Here is a 13,390-nt window from a genome sequence, read left to right on the forward strand (position 1 = left end):
CCCAGTCCAGTTACCCAAATGCATATTAGGAGTGTATAAATCCCATGGGCTCATAGTTCACATGCAGCATGTAGGAGATGATTCTTCACCCTCCTACTGAGTCCAGACACACACTATTTCTCCACGCTGAAAGACTGGTCCCCCAATCTTTTGGAATTCACCTTTTCATTGCCCGATCAACCTTTGGATGGCTTACTCTTGGCACTGACCACTGGGCATGACATTGGCACTTGTGTTTCGGCCACATGAATACAACAAAAGCATGTGTCTTGGTCCAGTGGGACTTCCTAGTATGGTTCCCTCCCCATCCTTCTCACCCAGTGATGGGATCTGGCAGTTTGCCCCCTGCTTCATGCCTCATACAGTTACTGAAAGAACGAGAGACATTAGGACGGTTCCCCAAACCCCCTGAGGTTGAATGGCATGCATTCACTGACATGATGCTGAAAACTATACTCACTGGAAAAGACAGAAGGACGAACTCATTTTAAAAACATGTGGCCATACCATATTTCAGCAACGAGACTTGAACAAAGCCAGAGTTTTCCTAGACTTTTGTCGTCTTGTGCCCCAAACCCAGCACACTTCCCCAGCTTTGCTCCATGAGTAAGAACAAACGTGGGAATGACTTACTGTAAACTGGATTTGGCAGCCGCCCATGATGTAGTCCAGGAAGGAATGCATCTTGTGGATCTGCAGAGGAGGCGGAGAGGAAACGTCTCAGTAAGAGCATGGTCTGCTTCCTTACAGACTGGGGGCTTAAGCTCTGGGGCTAGGCTCCAAAACTAGGAGAAAGAGCAGTGAGAGATGTGTGGGAGAACGAAACCTGGCCCTGGGGTGATACAGGGCAGGCGCAATATTGCCTTGATGTGTGAAGTGCTTGGGGGTTTAGGCTCTGCATTGGTTGGTCTGTATACCAAAAGCAGGCTCACAGCCAAGTTGACTGAAATCTCTAGGAATTACTAACACTTGGAGGGGTAGTCCCTTTCCAGGTCTGCAAGGCCCCAAGATGTTAAAATGTCATAATATATATATAAAAGCCATTATTAAATCAATGGCCCCAGATGGTCAGTCATAATACATCATCCTCTGGTCCCAGTGATTGGTTCAAGGGTGGGCATGTTACCCACACCAGACCAATCAGTCTTTTCCTTTACTCTCTTGTTATGTGCAAGGATGTGCTCCTAGCAGCCATACAGAGACCAATCTGGGAGAAGGAACCTGACATACCCAGAGAGAAACTATATGGCACTTGAGTCCTATATGGTGAAGTCAGAAAGACATAGATTAAAAATCTCAGCTCTTAAAATTACCACTTGTGTATGATCTCATTTAAAAGTTGAAATCTCAGGGTTGTGATAAGAATACACAGAATTTATTATAGTAATTCTCCCAGAGTAATTACTCAACCAGTGGCAGACTTATTCTCAGATGCAATTTAAGGGGTTTAATTATTAGTACATGGAATTTTCTGTGAGTTAGAGCCCTCTGGGAGGAATTTCTAGGCCCTTCAATCTTCCCCCATTGTCTTCTCTTCATGGTGCTCTTTGAGCATAGGTGAGGTGCCACATATAAAGCAACGGACACTGTGATAGGCTCATAGTAGGTGCTTTAGAAATGTTGGTTGTCCCCTTGGGGGAGGTCCCTCTGATGCTTCCCTGGGCAGAGAAGAGCCTGACTTAATGACTCTTCTATTTTGAGGACAGGACTGTCCTTGTGGAGGGGATGGTAGCACTGGTCTACCACAATTCCAAGACCACCCATGCTTACATTTCTCATTGTATGTCCGTTAATACATTGTCTTTCTGATTTTTATTTTTAAAAGATCACATCATCTCAACACTCTCTCCCTCTGACCTCACAACCTGCACTCTTCCTCCCAGACAGCCCTAGCTTCATACTCCTGGGAGAGAGGGGCTATGTACATACCTTGCATTGATTCAAAATCACAATGCCTGAATTCTTATAATTCTTCTTCTTGGCTTTGTACTTGGGGTTGATACACTCCCATTGCACCTGTAACAAGAAGAATCACAGCATGACTGCCTGCTCAGGAGGAAGTGGAGTCATTCAATGAGGTCAAGCCCCCACATGCTGCTGCAGATACACCTGACGGCTGACAAATTGTCTCTAGGTGATAACCCTTTCATCTAGAAGGACAGTAAGGAAGAGTGGTTGAGAGTAAGACTCTGATACCAGACTGCCTGGTTTGAATCCCAGTCCTCCACTTCCCAGCTGTATGATCTTTGGCAAGTTGACCCTTGAACAATGTGGACGTTGTTCAAAAATCCTCATACAACTTTTGACTCCCCTAAAACATAACTGAGGGGGGTTGGGTCCATTAACCCCATGATACCAAAATCCGTGGATGCTCCAGTCTTTCATATGAACTGGTATAGATCAATGTACAGGTAACCCCCATATAACATGGCACTTCTATAACATGGTTTCGCTCTAACATGATTCAAGAATTAGGGAAAACCCTTGTACAATATGGCATCCTAGAATATGCTTTCTCTCTAACACAGTTTGAGAATTAGAGAAATCGCCAAACAATATGGAATGTAATAAAAGCTTAGTAGTGATGATGAAGAAAACATTATTTAATACATATTAATTCGTTATACTTTTGGTGAAAATTGCTTTAATAAAGATATTTCTCTTAATTATAAAAATATAATGGTATGTTTTCTTTAATTTTTGGAACCTGCCCCCCTTTTTCGGTACTAGTTCTTTTTTTCCTGTACAACACGGCATTTTTTAGGAATCTAACAACCGTGTTATACGGGGGTTACCTATATACAGTGCCCCCCACCCAGCGGTGAACTCCCAACTGTGGATCAGAAACACTACAGGTATTTATTGAAAAAATCTGCATATAAATGGACCTGCGCAGTTCAAACCCATGTTGTTCGACGGGCAACTGTGCTTGATTCTTCGATGCCTTGGATGCATCCTCTGTAAAGGGAGCCCGTAACTATTTGTGTCATAGGATTACTGTGCGGGTTGAATGCTTAATTTACGTAATACATTTGACAGTGCCTGGCACTTATAAATGTTTACTATCAATAGGGTCAAATCAAGCACCAGAGGGGAGGAGAGATCTGCAGACACACAGTTGAATAACCCAATTGCTGAGTCTCAGTGCCTGGGAATTGACTTACAAGGTAGGGAAACTGAGGAACGTTGCATGCTGGCTACAGGAAGTTGGTAGAGATAATGAGCTTACAGAGAACTTCACTGAGCGCTAAAATAACAGACTGACGTATGTCACCAAGTAGCACAACAGATCTCCAAAGGGACTTCTTTGAAAGGTAGGATCAGAGCTGCAGGAGTGGCTGGGAACTGAGAGCTAACAGGCTATCTACGGGAATAGATCTCAAGCTTTCCAGCCTACGGAGGACCTCATGGCACGAAGTCAATTGCAAGTCAAACATCCAAGAGTCATTGAATACTCCTGCCCACCATCCTATGGGAACTAGAGCCTTGGATTTTCACTCAGGAGACAAATTTTCACTCTCTAAAAATTGGAAGTATCTGAAAATGAAGCAGTTTCTGAGGCAGATGTGAGTAGGGTAGATTGAGACAGCATTAGCCCCCAGAGGCCCCTACTGATCAGTTCCTCTCAGGGCCCCTGAATCTGTGTAGTTTCCTCCCACAATGACTCTGAGCTTTGTCAGGTAACTTGTTTGCACCAGGGGGCATTAGCAAAAGTGATACAAGCAGAGGACTGAAAAGTGCCTGTGCACTGGGGCTTGCATTACTCTTGCTACTGGGATGTTTTCGCCATCATGTAAAAATGCTTAAACTGGTCTCCTGGAGAATGAAAGAGCACGTGGGAAAATGTCCTGGCTACCCCAGCTGCTGAGGCATACATGCATGAGTGAATTCAGTTAACACCATGTGTATCGGAGAGAAGCTATTCCAACTGAACTCAGCCTAAATTGCCTACCCAGAGCATCATGAGTAAATAATGATTGTTTTCAGTAAGGAAGTTTAGGGGTAATTTGTTACTCAGCAGTACATAAGTGATATAGTAGTTTCTCATCCCTGGGGAAGTTCCAGTAGGAAGTGAACCATCACACATGGGTTTGGAAGAGAGGAACCCTGTATAGGTTAAGGGGCCTCTAGGACTTTTTCCATCAAAAAAGAGAAGACTGGAAGGAAAGAAGAAAGGAAGGTGGGGGAGGAAGGGAGGAAAGAGTCAGAACTGTATCTGAAATCAGCAAATCCTCAGCCCTATTTTTTTAAGGGCCTAATCTTTCCACAATCATGATATGCTTGATACGGAGAATTCCCGTCTGTCCCAAAGTAGATTTAGGGTCTTCAGACAAAGCATCCCAAGTCCCACCCAAACCCATCAAAACTGAAATTGCCTTTCCCCCAAGTTTCCTCTAATATTACAGTATAAACAAGTAGCTTAAGGATTTACCTAACAACTGATAAGAAAAGATCCTAAAATTAGATCTGCTGATTCTTTTGTCATTTTCAATAATTTTTAAACTCAATTTCTCAATCAAACAAGACATAACAGATGAAACTTCGAATGAGTGAGAGTCTGCGTCCTATTAATAATTAAAATGATCATCCATGAAAAGTCTACCCGTTTCCATCACAGGCTAAGATGGACCAGTAGTGGAGGATGGATTGGCTCAGCCAGACAAGGGCTCCAAGGAAGCAGAATAAAAACCTGCAGGTACTTGGGGCTTTCATGCCTTTTGGGAGTCAAGGGCGTGCTGATGAGTGAGGTCTAAATATTCTGCATCTGTCTTGGCATGAAGTTGTTATGTAACTATGGGCTATGTACTTTACATCCACAATCCCATTTAACTCTCCCCACAACCTCCTTTTAGAGATGAAAAATGAGGTCCAGGGCGCACAGGTGGTAACTGGTGGATCTGGGATTCACACCACACCAGTCTCCCTCCAGAGCCTGACCTATTAACCACATGCTTCCTGCTTCCCCCCGGAGGGTCTTGGAGGGGCTTGCCTATTTGTTCTTGAAAGTTTCCCTTTTGGCCACCTCAAACTAAACATGTTCCTAAAGGCTATCCAGGAATTAATTCATCAGAGTTAATCAAGGATTTATCCTGTTCCTGCAGAACCATGACTCTCACCGGAAGGAGCTTGAAAGTTGATGTCTCCTCTTTTTCTCTCTATGTACTGAGTTCCCTCAAGGTTCAAGCCTCCTCCATCTTCTCTTCTATCCTCTATCTCTAAATGTACTCCTTCACTCTCTTGACTTTAAATACCCTCTCTTTGTTCATGGCTCCAAAACTACATCTCCAGATATGCGTCTCCTGTGAGTACCAGTTCCCCAAACTCAATTCTCGCACCATCCTCACAAACTGGATCTTCCTAAAATAAGACTTTCTCAGTCAGGAAAAGGCACCAACATTTATCCACTTATCCTTGAGTCTTTCTTTTCCTGCCTCCCTTCGCCCTGCCCTTCATATCTAATCCCATAACACATCTTATAGCTCCTTATCTCTAAAACATACTTTATATCTCTCCACTTCTCTCCAACACTATTACCACCTTTTTAGTCCTCTTTCTTGCCTATAGTATTGGCCTCCTAACAGATCTCCCTGCTTCATGCTCTTGTCTCTCTATAATTAAGCATCGACACAGTAGCCAAAGGACTCTTTTACAAGATTAAAACCAATCATGTCGGTCTCTAGTCTAGAGTCCTTTGCAGCACTGTCCAGTAGAAATTCCTGCAATGGTGGAAATAGTCTGCATCTGCACCAAACTATATTGAAGCTAGTAGCCACATGGGGCTATTGAGTACTCGAAATGTGGCTAGTGTGACTGAGGAATTGAAATTTTAATTTGATTTAATTAATTAACATGTAAATTTACATAGTCACATGGGGGTAGTGGCTATTTTATTGAAGAGCATAGTTTTAGAAAAAAATCCCAAACTCCTTTCTCTGAGCTAGCAGAATCTGCTTTTGCTGGCCTCTGCCTGTGTCTTAACCACATCTCAGGCTTGGCTCCCTTACCCTCTCTGCTCCAGAAACACCGGGCTCCTTCTAGATCCTTAACCATACTAAGCTCCTTCCCAGCTCGATGCTTTGCAATGCTATTGCCTCTGCCTGACATGCTTTTCCCTTGCTTGTTACAGGGTTGACATCTTTTCATCTTTAAGGGCCTTCAATTTAAATGTCACCTTTTCAGATTATCTCTCCTATACCACACCTTTATAACTAAACTGGTTCCGTTTTTTATACCTTTTGTCACAAGTTGTAATTGCATTTTTATTTTTTGTTTACTTGATTTGTGTTTATATTTTACTCTGATGCATCATGCCTGACATTTAGTAGGTGCTCCTTAATAATTATTAGTTGAATCAATAAATAAGGGAACAATTCCCACAGAGCGAATGTGGCAAAACAGCGGCTTGGTAGTTGAACTGAAATCTTTCTAGTATCTCAGTGATACAGAACAATACAGTAGCATATGGTCAATTTCCGCAGTGAGACACAAATTTATTTCCATTTCTTTAAATGCATCATGCTTTGGTGTTCTTCAATTGTGATATATGTTATAATGTTACTTTTAATAACCTCTTAAGAGCCTCGAGATGGAAGGTTTCTCCTATTTATTGATTTGGTTATTTTTATTTGTAGAGGAGAACAAGGCAAAACTTTGTAAAACTCTTTAGAGCTCTAGCATGTGGTATCAATAACTGTCATTGATTTATTAGGTCTACAGGGCCTGGTCCAGTACATTCAATGGAGGAACTTCTCTGGCTATATTCCTTTTTATCCTGAGAATGACTTTACTGATAATTTAGTGTTGGTTTTAATTGTGGCCCTGAAACTCTGCGTCTGTTCATGGATGAAGGTCTCTGTGTGTTTGACAAGGTTCTTGCAATGCATAGTAGACAATAGAGCACATATTACATATTTTGTGGGAACTATGCAGAAAGCTGCCCTTGAGTTTCTAGACCAAAGGTATGGAAATGGTCTGATTCAGATTAAGCTTCCAATTCTAAAGCATGATAGTTTATTTCTATATAGTCTGGTTATATCTTGACCTTATATCTAAAAAAATGAGACTTGAAAAATGAGTTGGGACATCTTCGCTAAACTACATTTCTGGCCAGGCCAGGCACAGGGTCTTATCTCTAAGGAAAAAGAACTTTCTCAAAGCCACTGAAAGCTGTGCTGTCACTCCTTGCTGCTCCATGGGGACAGCGGGCCCCAGAGTAAGAATGGCAGGTATCTTGGTTTGGGTTTCCCAAGAAACAGATACTGAGGCAAGGATTTAAGTGCAAGTACCTCATCTGGGAGGTAATATCAGGAAACACCAACAGAGTGGGGAATTGAGACAGGGGAGGCAGCCAAAAAGGGGTACATTATCAAGTCAGTTAGCATGGGTTACCCCAGCGGGGGAGCTGCACAGAACACATCTCAGAGTTTTGCTACCTTTATACCCCAACTCCCATTTAGTGATTTGTTGAGAGAGCTGCTCCCTGATTGGTGTTACATCTCCCCCCGTACTTCCAGCCTGCTGTGGGCCTGGGCAGAGCAGGCTCCCACCGCTACAGAAAGCCCTTGGGCAAAGAGATTTAGGCTCTGCAGGTGGAAGTTGGGCAGGTGAACACCGGACAGGTAAGAGCTGAAGTTACATGATTAGAATGCAGATGACGGCAACTGACTAATAGATTGATATACAGGTGTGTATCAAGGTATGTGTGTCTGAGGGAAACACAGAGGAGGCTTGGGTGTCTGGGTGATGCAATGAAATCCCTATGTGCTTCTGTGGCATGTGGTAGTGTCTGGGTACATATCTTGAGATCAAAAGTGAAATGGTAGAACTAGATAAAGATCTGGTGCCCATAATAAAAATTTGGAGGAATCAAATCATCTCTCCAAAGCATTAAATATGTAATTAAGGTCACCACATCTCGCAATGTAGAGTTGAAAAGAACACCACTACTAGCAGCAGATATCTTGGAAATGCTAGGTATGTGGTAGGCACTTTGATAAATGCATTTCATGGATCGTTTCATTTAATCTTCACAAAATTCTATGAAATTGGTAATTATCACCACTTATTTTTTGAGGTAAGAAAACCGAGGCACAGAGAGATGATGTCACTTGTCCAAGGCTACATAGCTAAAGGAAATGAGAAAACTTCCCATCTAACCTCTCCAGTTTACTGATGGAGAAACTGCACCACACCGGGCAGAGTCTTGTCCAAGGTCACACCAATTGCTTTGGGTTGGGCTAGTGCGAGAAGCTAGATGCTCAAATCCTACCATGCTCCCTTCTCAGCGCACTTAATCATATAGTGACATCTTGCCTCTAGCTGTTCATGCATAGCTGGATGCATCATGAGAAAAGTGTCTGGGGGAAAAACCATGAGCTGTTTACCACATACCTGCTTCCCTTCCATGGCCCCTCTCATCTCCTTAAATGTCGAGGTGAACTCTCCAATGAAGTCATGTTTGCCGTTGGAATCCCAGTCCCATACTATGCACTGCAAGAGAAAATAAGATTTTTTTTTTCTTTTTAATTAAAAATGCATCCACAGTAGCTGAAGGCAGTGTGAACTTTATGAGAAAGAGCTGATGACACATGCTTGGTCTGGAACAAAGGCCAAGCAGACTAGGATTGCAGCGTGTGGATATAATATTCCTCTCGTTTCCATAGCCTTTACTTGGCCTTTTTGCCATCATCTCCAAGCAGCCTGTGACGCAGCCGTGACTAACGATTTGCACAGTTTTCAGGTAAGGCCAGCAGACCAAAGGGGAGATGAGTGACTTGCCCAAGGGGCCATCCAGGGAATGAAAACCTGGAATTTAAAGGCAGGTGCCCCAACTCCAATCCCAGTGCTTTCCCCCCACAGTAGACAGCCTCCCTGGTTTACAGCTGGAATCAGATGCCTGAGACCCCAGCTTATAGTTAATGATTTGAATGGGATCCTATTAATCACATTTTCTTTTTCTATTTTTTTCTGAAGGCAAAAGAGTGATGCTAACAGAAATGAGCAAGGAGGAAAAAAAGGGAGATCTTTAACTGGACCCACATTTAAAATGGGTGGAACACGGTGACAGGTACGTTACACTGGTATCAGGCATCCATAACACCTGTTTGGTCTAACAAGAGGGTTCCCTCTAACAATGGTAAGGCTAAATTCTGGGCTCCCCGGCAGCACTTTGCAGAGTGACTTGGATTAAATCAGCAGCCACCCGCCTGCTTGGTCCTATGTCCGTAGGTGAAGAGGACGTTCCCCACTGTTTTCCAGAGTGAAGGCCGAACTAGGGTCTCACGTACCTTAGGTACCACTTTTAGATCCTAAACCAGTGATTTGCAGCAAGGAAGTCCCAGACCTCAAATAAGATCAAGGCAGCAAAGGGGACCTTTTATTCAGATGTTTTTCCCTGGGATATTGGGGCTCTAAGAGGCAGCCTGGTCCTCCCTCAGGGTGCACGTCCCATTGGACAGTCCTGCTTGGAAAACCTGACCTGTAAATCTTTTCTCGGATCCTATGTGATGCCCCACAGACCTAAAATGAAACATGTCCAAAATGAAACATAATTTCCCCCCTACATCTATTCCTACTCATTTATTTTCTATCACAGTGAATTGTACCAACACTCACCAGGTTTCTACAGAGAAAAAACTGGGCATCATTCCTGGTATTCTTTTCTCCCTTCACTCCCCCACACCAATGCCTGTCCATTCCATTTTCTAAATATGGCTTAACTCCAGCACGTCTCTCCATTCCCTCTGCTCCTTCTCACCTGCGTCACTATGACAGCCTCCTTGCTGGCCTCCATGCCTACCTTGTACTCTCCCACCACCCATAACCCACAACTCATATTCATTTCCTACTTAAAATCAAAATGTATATAGGCTAATGGGTCTTCCAAGGTCACCCATGATCTTACTCCCTAAACATTCCCAAATTTACCCTTTATAATCCATGCTTATTGTATTTTGAAGTTTTTCTAATATGAGGTTGGTTTGAATCAAAAGCATTTGCAAAGGTTTTTGTTTGTTTGTTTGAGGCATCTTAAAGAAAAAGTGATTTCTCAGCTCTTGCTCTCTTTAAATGTGGAGTCTTTGGTAGAGTATTGTGCTCCCAAAATGTATTGATAAGCCCTTTAATTATGGAACAGGATGGGTTAGAATAAATCGAATGCAAGAGATTAAGACAAGGGAGCTAAATGGCTCTGCTGAATAAAGTAATGGTGAGGTTGAACTTTCCCTTTGTAATGAGAGACACAGAGGTGGGGTTTAGGGATGAAGGTTGAGAAGAAATCAGGGCAGGATTCATTAGAGCGCTGAAGATGGGTCTCGCATTGGAGTGAGAGGAGGTGAGAGACAGGTAAGAAACTAGAAACTGTGACGTCTAATGTTCAAGGTCTAATGTGATTTACGTATTTCTCTCCTCCAGGCCCATTTACTTCCCCTCTGCCATTATCCCCGAGACTCCAAGAAATCTGTTATGAGTAACAACATTGTGCCGGTGGTGACTTGGAGAATAAAGGAGAGGGGCTGTGTCCATGTTTTGGGACAAGCAGACCAGAAAGAAGAAGAATGATTAAGAACTGGGTGGGAGTAGGACTGTGGAGGAAAAGCTTAACACATTAATCCTAGGAGCGGAACTTCACAGACATACGGGGGATGGGTGGTCGACTTCTACAATTACATGAATTAGAATTCAAGATATCTTATTTAGATTTTAAGAGAAAGTTTGACCCCAGAAACTTGGAGAATAATAATTAGAAGTCAGTTAAAATCATTACTCAATTTACACTAACTTTTTGGCTATTATATGTTCATTCAATTGATAGGTGCTAAAAGCAAACTACCAATAGTAGCTGTTCTGTCAACCCGAGTCCCTAAATGAGGGTAATGCACAATAGAGTCCCCAGATGACTCATGAGGACATATGTGTGTATAAGAAATAAACCGCTGCAGTTTTCAGCCACTGAGATAGCATAACCTAGTCTAAAAACCATTTAAGTACTTAAAAAGGCTGTCTTAGGAAAAGATATTTCAATTTACTTTGAGTCTAGAAGGGGGAAAAGTAGAATTTCAAGAAGTTATAAGGAAGTAACAAAGAAAGCATTTACGAATAGTCATACCTGTCCAAAAACAAAAGAATCTGTTTGTGAAAGACTGTTTTATTGCTGGAAATGTTCAAACAGAAACTGCAGGACTAACTGAAAAAAAATGTAGTACAGAAAGTCGAAAAGAGAATGTTAAAGAGGATTTGGTAGGATGTTTGTTGAACTTTTTTCTACCTCGGAGATGCTAAGACTAGTTGTAGTTGCATATATTGCAAAATAAAGTCAATGAAAAGCTTAGTTCATTCTGGCTGAAATGCCAAGCAATGCAATGGAGCTTTGGTAGGAGTGATGAGAACCTTTTAATTCAAGGGAGGATGAAGCTCTACCTCATGTATTCCAATGGAAACCGGAAGCAATCAATGATTCAGTCATTTGGAAAAAGCACTCAGGATGTGCGTTGTGAACCTCACATTGCAGAACACAGTCAATTAATCAGCAGTTACTTACAATCAAGTGTTTTTCTCTCTGCTTGCCCGTCCCTCCTTACTGATCCTGACACTCACACATCTATTACCTGGAGCAAGAAACAGAAGAAAGCTTGCTGGGCCTGAACATAGAAAGAGAAAGTAGGATCCCTGGGACCCTACTTCAAGGCTCATAACTTTACCTGGTAGTAAATATAGCCACAGATGCCTGAGTCTGACACTTGGATACTCACTCTTCTACCTTTGGGGAGGAGCAAATAACAAGGCAAAGGGGGCAGAAGCACATCAAATAAAGAAAGTAGAAGCAGCCTTTTTTTAAACATTCCCTTGCATTGGGAAAGAAAGTCAGCGTCCCCTCCATTAGGGTAAGGGGTGTAACTCTTCCTGTCTCCCTAGCCACAGTAGAATATAGAAAAGCAAGAGGGGATGTACACGTTACTGTGGTTTGTGACAAAATCTGAAGCAAAACTACTTAGACTGCTTCTTTGTCCTCTCCTATATTTCCCAGCATGCTTTAGTTACCATCCCTCCTTTCACCCGCCAACCACAACATTCAAGATGTTTGGAATATGCTCTCTCTCTGTAGCAGAAAGGGAGTGACCACTGAACTTCCCCAAGCTGGTGAATGAGTCAGGCTTGACAGGGCTCTAGTCATAGCATCCCAGGGGCAGGCACCGCCGCTTTCACTGGCCCTGTTCTTCAGTCAGCTGGCATTTCTCATCATGGCAGTTGCAGAATTCTGTTTTAACCTTTCTCAGCAGGAATCCCAAAGGAAGGAAGACACAGCAAGGCAGCAAAATAAAAACACTGTCTTTCCCTCTCTCCCTGCCATGAAGCTGGCTTGTGACAGCTCTGATACGGCTGACAGAGGAACACATTCTGGTGACAAGTAAACAGATCAACTGCCCTGCAGAAAAACTGAGACAGAGGCAGGGTTCTTGGTGTGAATCAACAAGGAAGCCTTGACAGATCTGTGAGAGATCAGAAGCTCAGAACTATCTACAAGCTAGAAAACCTTCTCGAGCTCTTACCGCTTCCAGTGGAGTTGAGGTTTACAACCCTATCATGTCTGAAATCCACAAGCGGTCTAGTCACCTCCCTCCTTTTACTGAGAAGGAAATGGACGGCAGAGAAGCGAAGTGACTTCTGCAAGCCCACCCAGTACAGGGCTGGGACTAAAATCCAGGTTTCCTGCCTCCTTGATTTCACCACTACCACACCAACAGCAAATTATAATAGTTAAAACATACATAGTGCTTCCTACGTACTGGATTGACTTACTGTGTACTGTTCTGAGCACTTAATATATATAAACTCACCTTATCCCTAGGACAATGTATCAGTATGCTCATTACACAGATGAGGCAGCCGGGGCACAGAGAGGTGCAGTAAGTTTTCCCACACCACACAGCTAACACTAGGTATCTTTGAACGAGAAGAACCTAAGCTTCATAGTTTGTCTTAACTGACCATCTTTTATGAAGCCAGGCCAATTGTGTTGATGGCCTTTTTATCCTTCACGATAACTCTGAAATGACAATGTATTATTACCATTAACAGGTAATTGCCATTTGCGGGTGTAATTCACAGGCTTACAGAGGTTAACTCACTTGACTAGACACTTAGAAAATGACAAAGATGCATCTGAATCCAGGTGTCTGGTGCCATAGTTGATATGTTTTCTGTTATGTCACCCTATCTTTTAAGCAGGAATTCAGAATCAAGGTCTCCTTAGTCTGTTCTATGGAAAAGCCCCATTCTTTGATTGCAACTACCAACTATTGGGATCCCTCAAAGCTCACCAAGCAACATAGAGAAGCTGCTCACTGTTCCCATTGAAGAGAATGCAAAAGCAGCAGCATGCAAAGGAAAG

General features: G+C 42.8%; 1 protein-coding gene across 6 annotated transcripts in view; it reads right to left on the reverse strand.

The window, feature by feature from the left end:
• The window catches only part of CPNE4 (copine 4), a 410,233-nt gene that overhangs the window by 31,992 nt on the left and 364,851 nt on the right, over window positions 1-13,390 (reverse strand). For all 6 annotated transcript variants that reach the window (XM_019725940.3, XM_019725942.3, XM_019725945.3 and 3 more), the window contains exons 8-10: window positions 8,392-8,490; window positions 1,930-2,016; window positions 634-693 (exon numbers count right to left, since the gene is read on the reverse strand). In XM_019725940.3, the coding sequence (XP_019581499.1) occupies window positions 634-693; window positions 1,930-2,016; window positions 8,392-8,490 (246 nt within the window). The remainder of the gene's footprint in view (window positions 1-633; window positions 694-1,929; window positions 2,017-8,391; window positions 8,491-13,390) is intronic.

Source organism: Rhinolophus sinicus, chromosome 5, assembly GCF_057876585.1.
Source record: "Rhinolophus sinicus isolate RSI-liver-muscle chromosome 5, RSI-T2T, whole genome shotgun sequence".
Taxonomy (NCBI): domain Eukaryota; kingdom Metazoa; phylum Chordata; class Mammalia; order Chiroptera; family Rhinolophidae; genus Rhinolophus; species Rhinolophus sinicus.